General features: G+C 40.3%; 1 protein-coding gene across 12 annotated transcripts in view; it reads right to left on the bottom strand.

The window, feature by feature from the left end:
- sei (seizure) overlaps nucleotides 1-18,793 on the bottom strand; it is a 103,566-nt gene extending 84,773 nt beyond the window's left edge. For 5 of the 12 annotated variants that reach the window (XM_067351621.1, XM_067351623.1, XM_067351629.1 and 2 more), the window contains exons 1-2: nucleotides 14,330-16,918; nucleotides 408-638 (exon numbers count right to left, since the gene is read on the bottom strand). In XM_067351621.1, coding sequence (XP_067207722.1) covers nucleotides 408-638; nucleotides 14,330-14,405 — 307 coding nt within the window. In that variant the 5' untranslated portion in view covers nucleotides 14,406-16,918. Of the gene's footprint in view, nucleotides 1-407; nucleotides 639-14,329; nucleotides 16,919-18,659 lie in introns of those variants that run through there. The other 7 variants (XM_067351625.1, XM_067351630.1, XM_067351624.1 and 4 more) reach the window with 3 other exon arrangements.
- Nucleotides 18,794-18,900: the final 107 nt, after the last annotated feature.

Genomic DNA, 18,900 nt, shown 5'->3' with positions numbered 1-18,900 from the left:
CGCTCCCTCTGCCCCCCCCCCCCGGTTTCGCGGCGCCAGGATATGTGCAAGAACAGTACTTTAAACTTAATTAGTTATGCGTAACATGCATATTTAAATTGCCATAGACTGACGAGTAAAAAGTCAAAAAGTCCAAGTATTTTTATTCGGTTTTTCACGCTGCACGATAAATTGAATTTTAATGACGCAGAAAATTTTTTTGTCATATTATATATCAGAGAGTATATCGCAAAATTTTGCACATTCTAGATGTACTTTGCTTACTCTGCTTTCGCTTTGGATTGCTCAATCGCGCTGTTGTTGTTCACACAACTCGAGATTTTGGATCACCATGCTACAACACCATCGTGTATTTGCACGAGGCAAGCGGTCGAAATACTGGCAAGTAATTAACAGCCACTACTCACCGTCCTTCCTGTAGTAAAGGATCTCGAAGTGCTTTTCGACGCCCGCGGCGAGGGCGTCTCGCAGGGCCGCGACCGCGTGTGGGGACGTCATTGGTCCATGGAGGAAGTCGCATACCGCCGGCCGCTGCATCACCTCGGCCCTTGAGAAGCCCGTCAACCGGCAGAAACCGTCCGAGCAGTAGATAATGTGGCATAGTCCCTGTTGCGCGTTTGCCACTAAAAAGCTTCGATCTGCAACAGAAATCAGAAGATAAACGGTTTAAACGGACCGATTGTTTCGCAAAATGCGTATCATTATTTTAGACGGACAGAGATAAATGGATTTCATTTTCCGGCATGTGCAGATTCTGAAAGCGATAACATGTATAGACCAGATACATTTTCATTCTAATAATAGTTGACGGTCGCGCGCGCGCGCGCGCGGCAGCTTCGTTAAATCTACCTTCAATAGATCATTAAAATACGTAGCAACTGCGTATTCTCGGAATATCTAAGTTTAACTAGATTCGTTGTAAAGCCTATACATGATGACCGTTCGTTAACAATAATTGCCGGGAGCGACCTGGCATTTAAATATCACGATCGTCCGCGCTTACAAATGAACGCAACGTAAAGCAAACACATACATATATATATATAATAGTTGTAACAGTTGTAGCGCGGCTCATTACGAAAAACGCATCTCATAGTATTATTCCTTCTTAACAAATGTTATTCGTTTTATCCGAGGAAATGTTTCCGACAGGTGTTACGAGTTCATTCTATCGAACACGAGCATTATTTCGACGTGTGCTGCACAAAAAGTTTACGCGTCATTTCTTGCTGCTGACGTCACAACACGATGCAGAGAGTAGTTCGGTCGAAATCTGAATACTCGGCACGTTTGGAGATTCGCGAGATCGAAATCGATCACGCGATCGTCATGGCAACGCACGGATGGCGAAATCGCCGGATCTGCTCTCGAGGCATGCCACGCCGTCGACCTTCGTCCTAAATCCGGCGACAGCCCGAAAGTACACACCATAAAATATTTTCGTGCCGCGAACATTAAGGCCGTCTGTCTGCCGCGGAACCGTCGGCTTTCCGAGACGGTGCGGATTGCCCGTCGTTTTCCGTCGTCGAAACGCGTGTTTCGTCAAAAGAGACGCGAATTATCCGACTGTATCCAAAAGTAGCGGGGATCATCGTGTCTTCCTATTCTACCGCGGAGCAATCGACTTTATTTCCTGTTGACAAACTAAAGTGCGGCACGTCAGCTGGCGACGCCGCCGCCGACGACGCCGACGCCGCAGTCACGCATTTCCAAGAATTTATATCAAACGCGTGTGACTCACTCTTAAGCAGTTATGCGAAGCTTCGCGAATGACAGTTCTATACGTAGAAACACCGCTTTCAAGACACTCGGGCTTTTGTTGGCCAACAATGCGAGAAATTGCGGTCTGCGGACAGATGAAATTGAAGTAGAAAAAAATTGCAATCTGGAGGGATAAATTTTTTAAATTCTGCATTTTATTTTCTACACGTTAAGAAATTGCATTAGATAAGAAAAAATATATATATTTTTTTTCTTATCTAATGTGTAAGCCGGCTAATGAAAAGAATTTTTCATAAATCTTGATTAAAAGAGCGGGGAATTAATGGTAATATTCTACGACGTAGAAGCAGCGCGCTTTAAGGCGATTAAGCTAGGAATACGAAAAATAATGATTCACGGATGACACGAAACTAGTGCAAAAGTTCTTTTAGCCGCGCGAGCTATTGCGCAAAAATATTGCAGTATCAATTTTTTCGCGAACGAATTACAGGCGTGACGTTTCCCAGATTGATGCGACCGCGTTTACAGGAGAACGGATATTCTCGCTCGTCGAATATTTCGGCGGGTTTAGCACGCGATCGAGATATTAATACGCGCGACCATTTTCAAGTGCATTTCAAATGCTGGCGTTATGGCACATCAGAATCCAGGAGAAATGTCAGCCGCGCCAAGCGTCAAACTGCTTTGCGTGCCACGAGCGCCGGCCGGTGCGCCCTCATATTCCGCCGTGTTACGGTACCTGAGCATTCTGCGAAGGACAATCGAGTTTAATGAAGCAGAAATTGAAAATACAACGGAACGCGTGCGCGAACCTTCACCGGTGTGAGGTTGATTAGCGCCGTCGGATGTCCGGAACAACATCACCTTGCATATTGCGTGACTGACTCCCTTCATAGTACTGTGTTGCAGTTACGTCTTATTAGATTATTTCGACTCTACACGATTGTAATATTTGCTTCAATGTTAAAGTAGACATTGAAGGAATGTTTCACCCTCTTACTGTCGACACGGATAATCAAATTAATATGGAGCGGTTTAATATTTAATCTCGATGAAATAATAATCATTGCTACACCGTAACGTAGACACGCAAATGTAATAGTTATTAATATTACAGCAATGCGTTAGAAACCTAAGCTTGGGCAGCTGCAAGCATTTTTTTGATCAAATACATCCGTAAAAAAGGTTAATGTAATAAATCTGCGATTAAAAGTGCGGATATGTAATGCAGGATTAAAATTCGTCATATAAATTTTGCACTTATCTTTCATCACATAAGTTTTGCCACGTGGAAAGACGGCCTTAATTGAATATCTTATCGTACTAATAATTAAGTAGAGATATGAGATTATTTTCTAACAGCAGACGCGAGATATCGATTGCAAGGTTCCAGTCTTCGCGAGGTCGTCTGCGATTAAAGATACCAGAACAGATTAATTATTGCTCGCTTTCGCGCTTTCACATCGGTTGTTCCTATCTCGTTCTTCTAGAAGCGATCGTGGTGCAGCACACTAATTAATATTATGAAGCGCGTTTGGAATGCGATCATTCTGAATATTGCGTGACTAAGCTCTCTTAGCCGATGCTGGCGCGAGATACGACACGGTATTACGTTACAGCCAAATGCTACACGACGTGCAATTTTGATTTCATGCCACTCAAGAAATTCCTTAATAATTGTTATGCATTATCAACATCTCTTAATTGACGCTGAGACAGACTGATTTCTAATGTCGATGTACTATCAATACAATGTTGAGATTTTTATATAATCGCGTCACAATACACTGCCTTTTGAAATTGCTTTAAAATCATACTAGTTTTTATACAAATGTAGTTGACACAATAATATCTTTAATTTCATATACAGAGTATTCTAGACCAATCATTTCACCTGTTAATAGATTCCGAAGATTATTTGTGGATAAAATTCTTTATGCCAATATCAAGGCTACAGTAATTTTTAAATGTAAAATGTTTAAAGATGAGTAATCCAATTGTCAAAAATTTATGCGTTTAGACACATCACACATAGATTTTTATATTTTTATATTTTTATATTTTTATCATATGAGAAACTTTAGAAATCTTCTATTAATCAACGAGTGATACGGTTAATCTGAGACACCTTGTATATTTCACATTATTTTTCAACCTATTCTCTGAACAATATTATAATAAAACAAATTGTATTAACTTATCGACACGATGCACAACAGCGGACTTATTTACAAGTTGATTTATAACATATAAAGTGCATCCAGATTTAAAATAATTTTTTGGGAAATAATTATTATGCACATAAACTTTTACTCATTTTTCATGCAAATATCTAATAAGAGAAATATATATTTACATCTAATAACCATCTATCTGTTATTTGCAAAGTATTGCATGTAAAATATTATGTAATGTAACGCACATAGAAACTTTGAAATATTCAGTAAAAAATTTGCAATCTAATATTTATGATTATTAGATGTAAATATATAATTCTTTTATTAGACTTATATTTGTAAGAAATATCAGTGAAAGTTTATGTGCATAATAATTATTTTTCAAAAAATTATTTTAAACACTGCTACAACCTGCATGTACTTTGTATGTTACAGATCAACTTGTAAACAACTTTGCTGCTGCGCATTGTGCCGGTAAGTGAATCCAATTTGTTTTATTTTAATATTGTTCAGAGAATAAATTAAAAAATAAAATAGATTGTAAAATATACAAGGTGTCTCAGATCAACCATATCACTCGTTAACAAATTTCACACACACACACACACACACACACACACACAAAAATTTCTCATAAAAGCATAAAAATTAATATGCGACGTGTTTAAACGTATGAATTTTTAACAATTAAATTGTTCAACTTTAAACACTTTACATTTAAAAATTACTGTAGTCTCGACATTTTGGTATAAAAAATTTAGTCTCCTCAACCTCCGAAATCTGCTATTGATAGGCAATATGGTTAGTCTGAGACACCCTGTATAATAATTTTATAACACAGTACTACTTCACTTTTTCGCATAAAGCAAGAACGCCAGATGTATCTGAAAGGCGCCTCGTCAAGTGATCTGGATAAAAAATTTACGACTGTCGAGATAAACGTTACAGAAATAGGACTTAAAGCGGCACCTTCTACGAGCCATATTTTAATTGTGATTAATACTGTTTCTAGCGCTTCAGCTTGCGGAGACATTGTTCGCTGTCATGTAAGCGAGATTGATCGTTCACATTTTTCTACTTACATAACGCGATGAAATTGCAGAAGCTACCATAAGTTCGCGAATATAACCGTTTTATCAACAAAATATCTAAACTTCAAGTTCACTGAGATTATACTGCCTTGCATTAAATTTGATGATTCCTTCGATAAAAGCTGATAAAACTAAGTATCAAATTTTCGTCGATAATCTTTTGTAATTTAAAAAAATTTATATTCATAAATTATATTTTTGCAGAGAAAGGTAGAAAATAAAATAATATAATATAGCTTAACGAAGCTTATTTGCGAAAATCTGGATGCAGCGACCCGTTTTATTTCGTTTTGAGCTCTCATTATCGTTCGCATTATCATTCGCACAAGTGCATTACGATGCGCACAGAGTAATACGCCAATGCTTATAGTTCCCAATTTGCGTAAATATAATTAGAGGAGCACTTTAACTTAGAGAACAATCACGCTCTTGTTATTACAAATGTAACGTTGGAATGCTTCGCATTATCGTTAATCGTACTGTACTGGTGTATCCCTCCGTTTATTTTTTCCGTACACATAAGCTTCAATTTTATTTCGCACTTGAATAACAGTTTCTTCGCTTCGATCCATAGCAAGGCTTTACACCACTATAAAAGCATCACAAGAAAAATGCACTACGCATTGAAACCTTTACGATAACCTTGTGAAAATTATCGTGAGACGAAAATCGTTTGGAAAATCGGATACGTCGATTTCAGAGGGGAATTCAAGAGCAAATGAGAACGAACGGTGAAGAAATACGAAAGTAGCAACGTAAATGGGGACCACTTAAGCACAAGATCTCTTTTTACGCGCCTCATCACGGCAAGTTTATCGGCCATAGACTAGAAATAGAATTCGCCAACTTTGCATTGACGGCAGGGCTGTTGTGGCCCTTTGCCAAGGATGTCACTTAGCTGCAAGAACTACTTTGTTCGCTTGCGTACGTACTGACCGCCCTTGTCTCTTTGAATCGCTAATCTAATCGTAAACGGGTTTAGCCTCGCGCATTATATATTCCTCTTTTTGTCGCGTTAAATTTTTAACAAAGTCAAATGTAAAGTCGATTTTCTATTTTCTTTTCGGACAAATTTCGCGATACTAATAAGCTTTGAGGCATTAGCGATGGAAAACTCAGATTCTAATAAGTTAAGTTTCAGAAATTTTAAATAATGTAATTTGTTTTTTTTAATTAAGTTCAAACAATTGAAGAAATGCGTTGATTAGGAAAATTTTGAGAATTTTAGATAATAATAAAGTAAAATTTAAATTGTGCATTTTTATGTTAGAATATATGTTTTCTAACGACACAGTCAAGAACTCGATCGACGAAGTGTCTCTTCGATTGTTTGCCATTTTTTTCGTTGCTGATCATTTTGTTTTGTCAAGTTGCTGCGGGACACTGACGAAGAATGCAGTTCGTTTTCGGTGCCAAGAACGCATTTGCGCTATATACTCGTGGCACAGAAGAAAATAGAAGTTCTACGAAAGAACGACAACTTTAAGATCAGCGAAATGTAACTCAGCCATCGAAATATTTCAGGCGCCTGCGTCATTAGGCGAAAAACTTGAAATTATCTTGAAACTTAACGAAGGGAACGAGTATCAATTGCGTTTCAGCAGATTTCGATTTAAACAAATATGATGCTGTATCAATCACTGTATTTTAGTGCGATAACCGATGCCTCTATAGTTGATATTTTAGCGACGTACATAAGAAATTAATCTGAGAATTGATTCGAATTGAACATGTGATTTCGTTTTACGCGGCAGTTTATTTTGATCCCGCGGAGAATCGCGAATACCAATCGAGATACAACGATAACTCGGTATTAAACTGCCGAATTTTGTCGAAGAAAAATAAGCTAGAGAACTGTTTGGTGTATGAAAACGCAGATACGTATCGCGCGTGACGCTGAAGCAAAATGATAATTTTTATTAGCAATTGCTGAAACGCTTTCAAGGTCCGAAACCGTATGAAGAACGAACGATTCAAAGGAAATCACGACGAAAAATAATAAACTTGCGATCTCTTGAACTGTACGTGAATTTGAAATTGCAAGCAAATCGCGAAGAGTGCAATAATTAAGTCTGTCGAGGCGATTTAACGGCATCAAAGTCGCTCGTAAAGACGAATCAGAGTGTTTCTGGTAAATGCAAGACCGCAGCAGCGTATACTAATTAATTTACAAGATAAATTAAGAATCTTTGAACATGCTGCTGTATGTACGGATTAGAAACGAATCAATAGAAAATTTACTTTACAAATAGAAAGTTTATGTATTCGACATAATTTCTCTCATATAAAATCGTCGTTTGAGGAATAATTTGTTATTAACATAGGCATATTGAGCAAGGATTCAGAACACTGACATATATAACGTAATGCTTGATATTTTCTAGTGCAAGAATGGAGAAAATTGGAAAGAAATTTCATAATTTGGATACTCAAAAGAGAAACTGCGTGAAGTGCAACTATCGCTACGCTGCTGAACGCTGCAGACACATTCGTCTCGTATTAACGCAATCTTCAAAGCTACTGTATCCCACTGGGAAAAGGAAACATACCGAAATTAATGATCTCTTCCACGCCTCTCGTATGATCGAGCAAAATAAACAGTTGATCCATCTGGCAGTTAGACGATGCATAAAAGAAATAAAAGTTGCAACATCAGCGTATCTTCAGTTCCTGACAATCTATTTGATTCTAGTGTGTGAGATATATTTTAATGCGGTACTTCGTCTTATTTGACGTGACGAAAACTCGAAGACAAAATTTTGAACGCGTTAAGTGCCAAGTTAAATAACATTAATTATCATGTAGTTATTGTAAGACAATAATATTATGGATAATCCAATTGCGTTATGATAAATAAGCGAACGCTCCAATATGTCAGAGAAACATCTTTTTAACACTTAACAAATCTGAAAATTCTCACTTTCCTTTAAGTTTATTTTTAATGCGGAAATACCTCTCGCTAAGCTCTGAATTTTTGCAGCAAACTCAGAATAAGCCATTTTGACGCGTAGGTGTCAAGTATTTGAGGGCTAAGAAATCGACGTGTTTGACTGATCGTGAGCTTTAGTTTTCAATACGCGCGTACCGTTCCGCGAGTTTGCGCGGACTTGTTTTGCTAAAATATAAAACTTTTCGTTCTCGTAAAAATATGCAAACTATTCGACCGGCATTATAGGCCCGCCGATTTATCTGTTGTCGTCGGGAAGTGACAAACGTATGTTTGTCACGTGGCCGAAGTAATTCCGTGAATGTCTCAACCAAAAGAGGGTTAAAAATAGACCTACGCATACTAGGCGCAAAGTGCTAATAAATAAGTAACTACGTAGTTGAGCCGAGAGACACACAAACACCGATCTCGGGGTCGAGGTTAGTGAAAAATAGTTCGATGATAAAATTGTCCATGATCACCGAACATACGCGGACTGCGGCAAATTCGTGGCGTTGTGGCGGCAAACATCACGTTCCTACCCGATCATTCTAATGAGAGAAATAAAATATTTTAAGGAGATGCAGAAACATTACATGATCTGTTGAAATACCATAAAGAAATTATTATGATCGTTTGTAAATATTTTTTAATATAACAAATATTAAAGTATTCAATGTAAGTATTCCTATTAATGTAATTTTTATAATATTCAATGTAAAGGGTAGTAAGAGATACTGCGAATGAATTAATAAATGAAGGGAATATAAGTAGATGTAACGTGGAGTGAAAAATAATGGTGGATTTTTGATCAGATATTTCCTGGCACAGACATTTCGTGTTCAAATTCATTAGGAAATGTACTTCTTCTATCGGTTCCCGCACTACGATATACTCTGCGGACGGCTGTCGTCACGAATCACCGAGAAAAAAAAAAAGAGTCTGGCGGATGCTCGGGAATTGTGGAGAATTTTAAATATCCATCTTGGTAGCTGTCCAAACTTTCTGGACGAATTTACACGCGCGCGTGCGTGTAAATTCGTCCAAAATTTTCGATATACACGTGTCACGCCACGGGTGTGAAATCATGCGGATCCGTCTGCGATTCCTTATGATTTCCGTTAACTCGCCGGAGTCATTGTCATCGGGAGAAACTTTCTCGCTGCTTTGGAGTTAGAGAAGACGGTCAAAGCCGAAGTTTGCGTTTTTTCACGATTTTCAAGAGGTAGAGTACAAAAGTAGGTCATTCGAGGTCGTCAAGGTTTCGCGAGATCTCTAATCGATCCGCATCCACTCGGTTTCGATGAAATAGCGCGCAAACTTTTGCGAAACGCGATGTGTGTAAATCTTTTCAAGTCACCAAAAATGAAAAATCGCTGGCCGTCGAGTGTGACAACAAATAGTAACGACAGAAAAATGAGATTACGTGAGTTGCGTGAAAAAAAAACAATTTAAATATAAATCGCTGACTAAAAAAAACTACATTAATGCTATAGCGTATACTTTCGAACACACTCATTTTGTATAATTTCTCTATCACGCTTCGACATTGGAAAATATTGCGGTACATCGCGGTGTGGAAACAATGAGACGTTTGTTATAATTTTCTGCATTAGATGAAGCGGAAAAGCGGATCAATCGGCTATTCTTGAAATTCTCGATCGATCCTTCGTGAAGCACCGTATCGAATCAACGTGTCTAATGGAAATTTTGAAATCACACGCTGCGCATCGTTTGATGTGTAAAAGCATCGTGGGTGGCGAAACGACGAGGAGTTCAAAGGGGTTGAAAACGCCGGGGTTTAAATGGCTGATTGATCTACCGTAACGGTGACTTTTAGTGCTCAGTCGCGCGAATGTCGGAAGGACTTTCAAGTGGCTAAATAAAGAATCCTGTTCTCTTCGCTTAGAGTCGATTATGCCAGCCTTGAGCAATCAACTGCGATAAGTCTAATTTTCATTCTGCATTTATATCCCGATTGCGATCTGGGGGGGAAAGATAAATTACCGCTAATTAAAACTGATTAACTGTCTCAGTATATGATGATTGATTTGATTCTTCGTAAAATTTCATTAGCATATAAAAATGATACAAAATAAATCTCAGCGTATTATTCATGCAACACATAATTACCGAAATAGATCGCACGCCGGCTTGAGTTCACCGGGAACACGCGAGCGTGATATTTTCGTGAGTGACAGCGCATCTATTGCTTCTGTCGACGAATCGGAATGACAGATCACCGTTTATTGTTCCGCAAAATTAAGTAGCTTCGAGATAAAGGCTGGTGGTAAAGCTCGCCACGCGGACGAAACGAAAAGAGAATTCTAAGCGCCGTAGTCCCGATTGTCGACTTTTAATAGCTTCGTACACGAAATGGGAAGCTCGTGCCAGGTTCTCGGTGTCACACATCGTCGGCTTCAGTTTCCTCTGTCCGCTGTCTATCCTGCGTGCGTGCGCACACTTCGGGATGCTCGCCGAACGAACCTAGCGTGCCCTTGACACGAATGGTATCCGAACACGATCGGTATCCGCCACGAAGAATATAGCACTTCATAATATTTTAATTTCCTACTCGAAAATGTAATATCATAATCATTTATAATTCAGATACTCCTGAAAAAATCTGCAATTTAATACCATTCGGGAAACGCGAGATCGACGAATATTATTATGCGAATAAAGCTCTATTTAAAAAAAATGCAACGGGTATTTAATGGTACTGCATTTTAAAACATTTTTATATTGCTTATTTTGTTTAATCTGGTTTTGATTATCGTTCTTTCAATAAAGCGCATGGAACGACAGCACGTAGTTGTAATAAAGCGCGTTAGACTTTTATATCGGAGTTCGACATTTATACAAAGAAATGCTCTTTTCCGCATCTAAAGGTCAAAGAGATGCAACTCAAATGCCTTAAACTTCCACAAATTCCATGAAGTCCGCAGACCTTTTTAATACATGAAAAAAGTCAAGCATATCCTCCGGGACCTAAAATAAAAGGAAGCGCGAATCTAAGTTGAGTCGTCTTGAAAACCGACCGATTACGTTGCGGAAAATAGGAAACGAGAGGGATTTGGCATTCGAGAGGGATTGCTATTTATTTGGCAGAAGAAATCAATTTCTCACAAAATTTCACGTCCACTTTCCCGCGAGTATTCTTCAAATTGTTTAATTTTTCGGCACTGCGGCAGCGATGTAATTTATCGCTGTTTGCGGTGGGAGAGATAGATCGGCTCCACGACGTCGTATTCGATTATCGTTCAAGAGGACAGGTGAAGAATATCGAGCACACGTGGAGCGATCTGTCGTAAGGGTCATTAGGTCGCGACGGAGAGTGGCAAGCGGCAAGAGAGAGACAATAGGGAGAAAAAAAAGGGTAAACGCGCCGGGGACGGACAGCCGGTGTGCTGTAGAGGAGACGTCAGATTAGAAGCCGCGACTTGACTGGCACACATACATATTTTTTATTATATAAATTGGTGCACGAAGGTCTTCCCTCTAGAGAGAAGTTATCGCGTTAATGCCTATTACTAGGCATCCTCCCCCTCGCGTTCATCGCAGACGAGCTTATTGAACGTGATTTCGTCGTGCGGTCTTTCTCCGTGAATGTCGGCGAGTAGCACGGAAACGAGTGGAAAATGAATGAGCTGGAAGGCTCATCGATTGCCATCGGCGCGATGACACAAAGTGGCCTTTCAAGAGCACGCGGGATTCAGGAATGGTCCGAGACACTTTTGCGATAAACGGCTTTTCAAACTCTCAACATCGTAACATCTCATACACGCGCGCTATGTCACATAACTATGATACATATTGCAATTACTGGGAGTTTTCTGGTTTAATTTTCATTTTTAGCATCGAGTATTATAATTATATATAAATTAATATTTAATTTTTACTTTATAAAGTAATACTTTGATGTTGCATTTAATAGTGTCAATTCGCAAAGATAAAAGGATGAGATGCCAACAGTATAATAAATTTTATATTTACGTTGTCAAATAAAAATGTGAGCGTTAAAAATTAATTTAGTCTTGCAACAAGAAAATTACAATTATGGCAATCTTGGAAAAGTTACTGAACCGATAGTGACGACGGAAATCCAATACATTGGAATCATAATCCAATCATATTACGAGTTTCACTTTTCTATCGTGTGCCAGTGACTTGACATTTTCGTTTGACGAAGTTTTCATTGCTGAAAAGAATTGCGTCTTTTTATTCAACGATTAAACAAGATTAAAGCAACATTTGCTTTAATCGAGACAATGTTAATGTGTAACGTATTGTTTATTAAATTAAGCGAGCTAAGAATTCTCCAATCTGTAATACGATAAAAATAATTCCATTTACTGCCAACATATTTAGGGTTTTTGCTCATAAAAGAACGCATTGCTCCAAAATTATCCAATTACATTACGACCCTTGACCTTATTTTTGCCTTCCTGCAGTCAGCGCAATATTAAATTTTGAGGAATCTATCTTAGTGCCAATAAATAAATATGACCCGAATGTCAGTCCATTTGTAATAATTAAAAATATCCAGATAATAGAATATTATATATGACTTGCGTTCTTCTTATCTTTCTTCAGGCAAGAATTGTATGAGAAAAGATAAGAAACACAGAAGTAAATCTGAAAACAGTAGCTCTGTTTGGCGTAAACTAATCCTCCATTCAAAGAATTCTCCGGCCTTTCTAAAGGATTTAATCCTCGCTAGTCTTCCTGAGAGAATGCAATCTGCAGAATTGCATTTAAACAGATGACAAGATTTGTACATTTTACAACGGTACACAAGATGTTATTTTACGTTTATAAAAATGTAAAAGAACACAATATTAAAGAATATTAAAATGTGTACGTAAGAATAATTTCTCAATCTGCTCCGTGTATCTCCACAATGTTCCATATTAAGTGAAAACGCAAATTTCTTCATAAATTCAAAGAAATTCGATATTAACTACGCGCGAATGCATATATTAGCATTTTGTTATAGCAATGAGTTCCATTGTGAGATGTATCGTGTTTTCGTCATAATAATAGCGTATAAATATGCAATAATTTTCATACTACCTAATGATTCAATCAGATAGCCTTGAATTATAATATTGAAAGTAGATATTGTGTATTTCATATAAATTGCAAAGTATTGATATCATATATCACTAGCGCACTATCAATTTTAACCCGTACGTCAATAACTGGGGCGTAGATACATATTATTTGTAAAAGTTGTGCGAATATAAAACGGTCATGGTTCTACCACCATGCGCGAAGCAGAAAATACATCACATTTTTCACCTTGCGATATGAAAACATACATTCTATTGCAAATTGTAAATATTGCAATCTTGTGTAGTAAGATGCATGAAATTCTTATCTAAACAAGCAATCTTCTCAAGAAGCATTCTTGTCAGTAAATCGCGACTATGCAAAAGAAATCGTCAGTGTTCCCCCCCTCCTCCCGCGCTACCACGCTTCCGCTATCTCTCTTCCTTCCCGCAATGAATTCGATCCTCCTCTCGCGCCAGCTTCTCCTCCCGCAAGGACTCGAGGCATTTCTAGAGTGATATTGCCAGTGACATGCATTGTCCCATTGTGACATAGAGCTACCCCTTTCCCCCATTTAACCGAGCCCTTGTATACTCGCTCCTCACCACAGTCAGGATGTTTTACATAATATTGAAAATGAACTCCTGCCTCAAAGTCAGCACGTACCGCATATTTCTCTCAGCCGGTGCATTTCTCAATACTTCGATTACGTTTCCATTTCTGTAAGAGGACATTCCTGTCGTACGAGTACGGGAACGCATTTTTGCGTCTTGACCTTTAAAGAAAACCGTTCGCGGTAACAAACAAAGCGCACCGACATTTATATGCAAATGATTATGCTGATTGTTAATCTATAAGAATATATATTTTCAAGTTTCGCGTATTAATAAACTCGATCGATCTCGAATAAATGGACAAGATAATAATAAAACACGTGTTATTATGGAAATTTATGATAATCAAATGAAATAATATTCCGCACTCGTACTAATACGTTCATTAAAGACTTAAGTCTCTTAATGACATTGATGACTCTGTGCTAGATAAATCACTCGGTGTGTGCATTAAATAGTAAAACCGGCGAATTCATCGGCACCGACAGGGAAACGTCATTATCATAATTTACATAATTAACATAATATTATGCAATGACATCGATATTGTCGCGTGAAATGCAGCTAGCAGATTATTCCGCGCTGCAGTGCCGGAATTACAGTTTTATTTGAACTAATTGCCTGCATAAAACGATCGTCGCGTCATTACTTGCGCAATCGTTTCGTCATCATCGAAGAAGTTTGTCGCTCATTTCGGAGCTCACGAGGGCGCACGATCGCGCGATTTCTATCCGATTGACTCACCGTGCGTATCGAACTTCCTGATGATGGTCTCGATAATCGTAGTTCTAGGCGCCACGTGACCCCGTCTAACAGGCATCTCAGGAACAGGTTACCCAGATATCTGGGCAGTCGAGACTTCCGCGTTCGACCGTGGGCGCAACGGGCCCTATTTCTATCAATTAATATATACCGCGTAGTAACACTAAAGCACTAGGAAAACACTCGCGGCGTACAATGCGGCACGAGCACGGTAGAAAAAAGCACAGCACGAGTTGAGCATAGTGATCAGCCGTAAGACAGAGTAAGATAACGCGACTTGACTCGAGAGAAGGCAAAGGAAAGAATTTCGTTGCTGTTTCGTCGGACGATGCGCTCGTCCGTTGTTCTCTTCAGGCTTCTTAACCGATACGAAAGAGTGACGCGAGATTAAACGAAGAAGAGCTTCCGTCGTCCAGGATGTTTCCGTTTCGTGTCGACTCGTCGGCTAAAAGCACCGAGATGTCGGTGTCGTTGTTTTTGGTCTCGCTCGTCGTCGTCGATATCGATATTAGCACCGAATAAACTGTCTGCTGAGAGCGCGGCTGTGGGTTTTCGCACGCGAAAGGCTCGATGTATCTTCTATCTGCCGACGCGCGTTCGTTTGGACCCGGGGTTCTCGTCTATCTAGATATATATCTAAGGTCGCCGGCGCAGATGATTTCCCCTGTCGTCGATTCAAGGACGACGGAAAGATCGGTCCCACCTTGACGAATGGTCGACATACGTGTCACATGCGCTGCCAGTACCAGTGTGCGTCGCGGCGCGTGTGTGGCTTAAGAGACGCGATCCACGCGAGAAAACATCTATTTATAGTGAGGATATGATTTGCAGGCCGGCGTTTTCACGACTTCCAGGACGCGGCTGGCGGCCAGGGGATTCCGCGGATCGTCGCGCTGTCGTCGATGATTTAGAATCAGCTATGATGACGACTCGATCGTTCGCCGGCGATGCTCGTCCGCGACGCGATTTGTCTTCTCTCGCCGGCAGCGTCTCATATCGCTTTGATTGACGTTGTTCGCTGCGTAAAGCCAAACGACACGCGCCGAATTATCACTATTCAATTTGCAATCGCGCACCCGAGTGCGGTCGAAAAATACCAAGGCGATGACGTTGCGATGCGGTTCAGCAATCTCGAGGCTTCGATCCACGTTGCATCCAAGGAATCTACGTTGCTGACCACAGGCACTCCTCCGCAATGTTCGGGAGTTTCGTTCGACCTCGTGGGATCGAAGTCAGATTTCGCGGCAACCGAGATTGCAGATTGTGGATTGTGTCTCGGAGAGGCGCATGGCTCGGACATTTCCACAACGTCGCCGTTCGATCGCTTGCGTGCTTGAATGAGGAAGTGTTCGTCGGAAACGGCTCGATTTCGCGCGATGAGTCGACGGCCGTGCGAAAAAGGGGGAGGACGATGTCGCGACGCCCAGGGTAGTAGAGGCGTCCACGGGTCACGACGACGGTAAAGGCACGTGGTGTGTTTGCAGTTGAGTTTACGTGGAATACCGCGATCGGATCGATTCCTCGTCCGGTCGTCCCGATGCGAGACGCAGCACTCGCTAGCGTTAATCGAATGTCCGGCTGTTTCTCCCTCCCTCTCTCTTTTCCTACCTCTTTTTCCCTCTTTCTTTCTCTCTCGCTCTCTATCTCTCTGACGCGACCGGTCAGCTGTGCATCTCCGCTCAACCACGGGGACAGCTATTTTTGTACTTCTTCCTCATCCTCCGCGACCATGCCCGACCACCGTCGTTGTCTCTCTCGGAATCCCCCTCGGCTCATACAGCCACGCCGATCCCCGTGAAATCCGCTGCATGCGACGCTTCTCGCGAATCACTCACGCGAACAGACACGCGACGATATCAGATCGTTATGGGAAATGTCAGCGGGAGATCGGTCAAGGTTTTCGCGTAACACATAACAATTCGCGGAGCAAACTTATCCCTTCACTCGTCTGTCCTCGATTTTATCGTCACGGTATCCTATCTTGTTAATACTCCGATTCACCTAGCACATCTTGCAGTCGATTTCACTATCAATCTTGCGTTTCACGTGGCGTTTCGTGGAGCTGCGTTATCGTCGCGTTGTCGTTGCGAAACGACCCACCACGCCTTCGCAGGTCGACAGACCGAATCGCGGAGATACGATGCCCTCTCACTGACCTCGCGAGCTCTTCGACCCTCTCGGGTCGTCCTCTGTCGTCGGTGGAGACACCTGCCTCGCTCCCTGATACCGTCTTCGCTCTCCAGAGGAAGGTCGCCGAACACTGGTTGCTCCGTCCGCGTGCTTGTCGTTCCTCCCTCTTCCCCTCGTTGCCGTCGCGATGCACACGAGGGGCGTCTCGAGGCGTCTTTTAAGGACCGCGGCTTCGGCTGTGACCGATTACGACTCGCAACCCCCGTGGACGCGATATCCCCGTCGCTTCACCTGAGTCTCGCGAGTCTCTCGCCGTCGTGTGTTCGGTCGGAGAACTGAGAACGCGAGAGGAGGCGCGAGACGGGTCGACGTCTCTCTCTCGACGACGACGACGGCGGCGGCGGCGGCGGCAGCAGCGACGACGACGACGACGACGACGACGCCGGCGACGTCGGTACGTAACGGGGGGGAATGTTCATGCACGGCGCCTGCGTCGTGAAACACATCCCCACCCAGGGTCACCCGCTACACCACAAGCCGCCCCGTCGTCCCGTATACTACTTTCCCCCTCGCACCTATCTCGCGGTATCGCGCAATGTCCACTGATAATATTGATAAGATTCCATACGGACTGTGTCGGCCACCCTCCTCATCGCCGTCCTTCTGTCTTTCGCATCGGGGGGGTGGCCAGCTTCGGGGTCGTCGCCGGCAATAAAATGACTTATGCAAACGCTAATTCAAGAGGACGTAACGTCGCGCCGTTTTTATGGATTTTATTCCTTAGTTTATTGCAACGCGCTCATTCCTTGCTGCATAAAAGCAATCGTTGTTTTTTCAATAGTTACGAATAAAATTTGAGCAATGCGTTCTAAAATATGAATTTGGAGATTGTTTTATCTCAGCAAAAATCATTAAAACAGCTTTTTTAACAAGAAATATTTTCTTAAATAAACGTTAAATAAAATTTTTGGTTTAAGTAAAGTTTATATAAAGAATATGATTTTGTTAACTTTTTGCTTTTACATAGTATAATTTGCAAGAAAATCTTTATTATACTCCAAATTGGCATTTCATCATTCTTTTTAAGAGAAAATTGAATATTTTCTCTTTAAATATTTGGGAATGGTGGTACATTTTAGATTAAAGATATATATAAAGACACTTATTGCCGTTATATGATCATTATTTTATCTGATCATATACAATATAAAATAAAATGAATATTATACTCGTAACATAATGCAAAAATTAACAATTATTATTTAAACAGAATTAATCAAAGAATAAAATTTTATTTCACGAATGCAAGGAAAGTTGCAGTGATTTTATAAAATTATTATAATATTATATAATGATTTAAAAAATGTGGTTTGCATACGTTTAAACATATAATTAAAAGACTTTCTTCCGTATTAACTTGAATACGCAGAGACGTATATTTGCTAGCATAACAAAATTTTTATATTGGACGAAACTTTATTGAGAACGAAATAATGTCAGAAGTTTACCGCAATGTACACTTATAGCATAACTTTGCTAATATCGCGATATCTGTTGGTAGATTTTACAGATATCGAGAAATTGTCGGTAAAAAAACGGTCGGTAAAAGATTAAGAGAATTGCGGATAAAAAAGTGAGTCTTCACGACGGATAACAGTAATTTACAACTTTATCAACGCAGCAAGATCAAATAAAATGGTTGCAGCAACCTAATCTTTTCTTTTTGTCTTTGCGTATTCCATTTTTAGCACATATCATAAAAAAACATTCGAACAGGCGCAACATATTCTTGTTGTATAAAAATACTTGCAAATATCACACCTATAACTTGGCTATTTTTAGTTCCTTCATATGTAGTTATACTCAGTGAAAACTACTGCGCATGATATTATTCGTTTGATTACCAAGGCATACATCTTCGCCGAGCATTTAACATTATGATTTAGTATGATATAGTATTGTTGTGCTGAAGACAAATGTGTGTGCAGCTTGTTAACAACACAGGAACGTTGTCCTGACAATCGCGCTATGAGCCATATATAATCGTATCATGATTAATTGTAGCACCGCGCTGGCAATCTTTAGCGATATTGTTGACAAAATTTGCATAGATATTTATTTCTAAGTTGATCGCATAATCTTCGTTTTTTTGAACCATCAATATATGTATCGCTGTACTTACCTTTGAATCTGCCGGTGCCGGATAGATTTCTGCCAGCCTCCTCTCGTCTCTCGCATCAAGCTGATGTGGGACACCATCGTGCGGGCACTTTTTTTCTGCCGTAACACTCGCGCAATTAACCGGAAATTCAAGAGAAAAACGCGATCGCGGAACGAACTTGCCGAAACAGAGTCGTCGTGTCCATTTTGAAACTGAAGATGTCGTGTCGGCCTCTATCGACGTCACTCGACAATCATCGGTG

Source organism: Linepithema humile, chromosome 3, assembly GCF_040581485.1.
Source record: "Linepithema humile isolate Giens D197 chromosome 3, Lhum_UNIL_v1.0, whole genome shotgun sequence".
Lineage (NCBI taxonomy): Eukaryota > Metazoa > Arthropoda > Insecta > Hymenoptera > Formicidae > Linepithema > Linepithema humile.
Note: the sequence above shows the minus strand (reverse complement) of the source record. Positions and strands in the feature narration are given on the sequence as shown.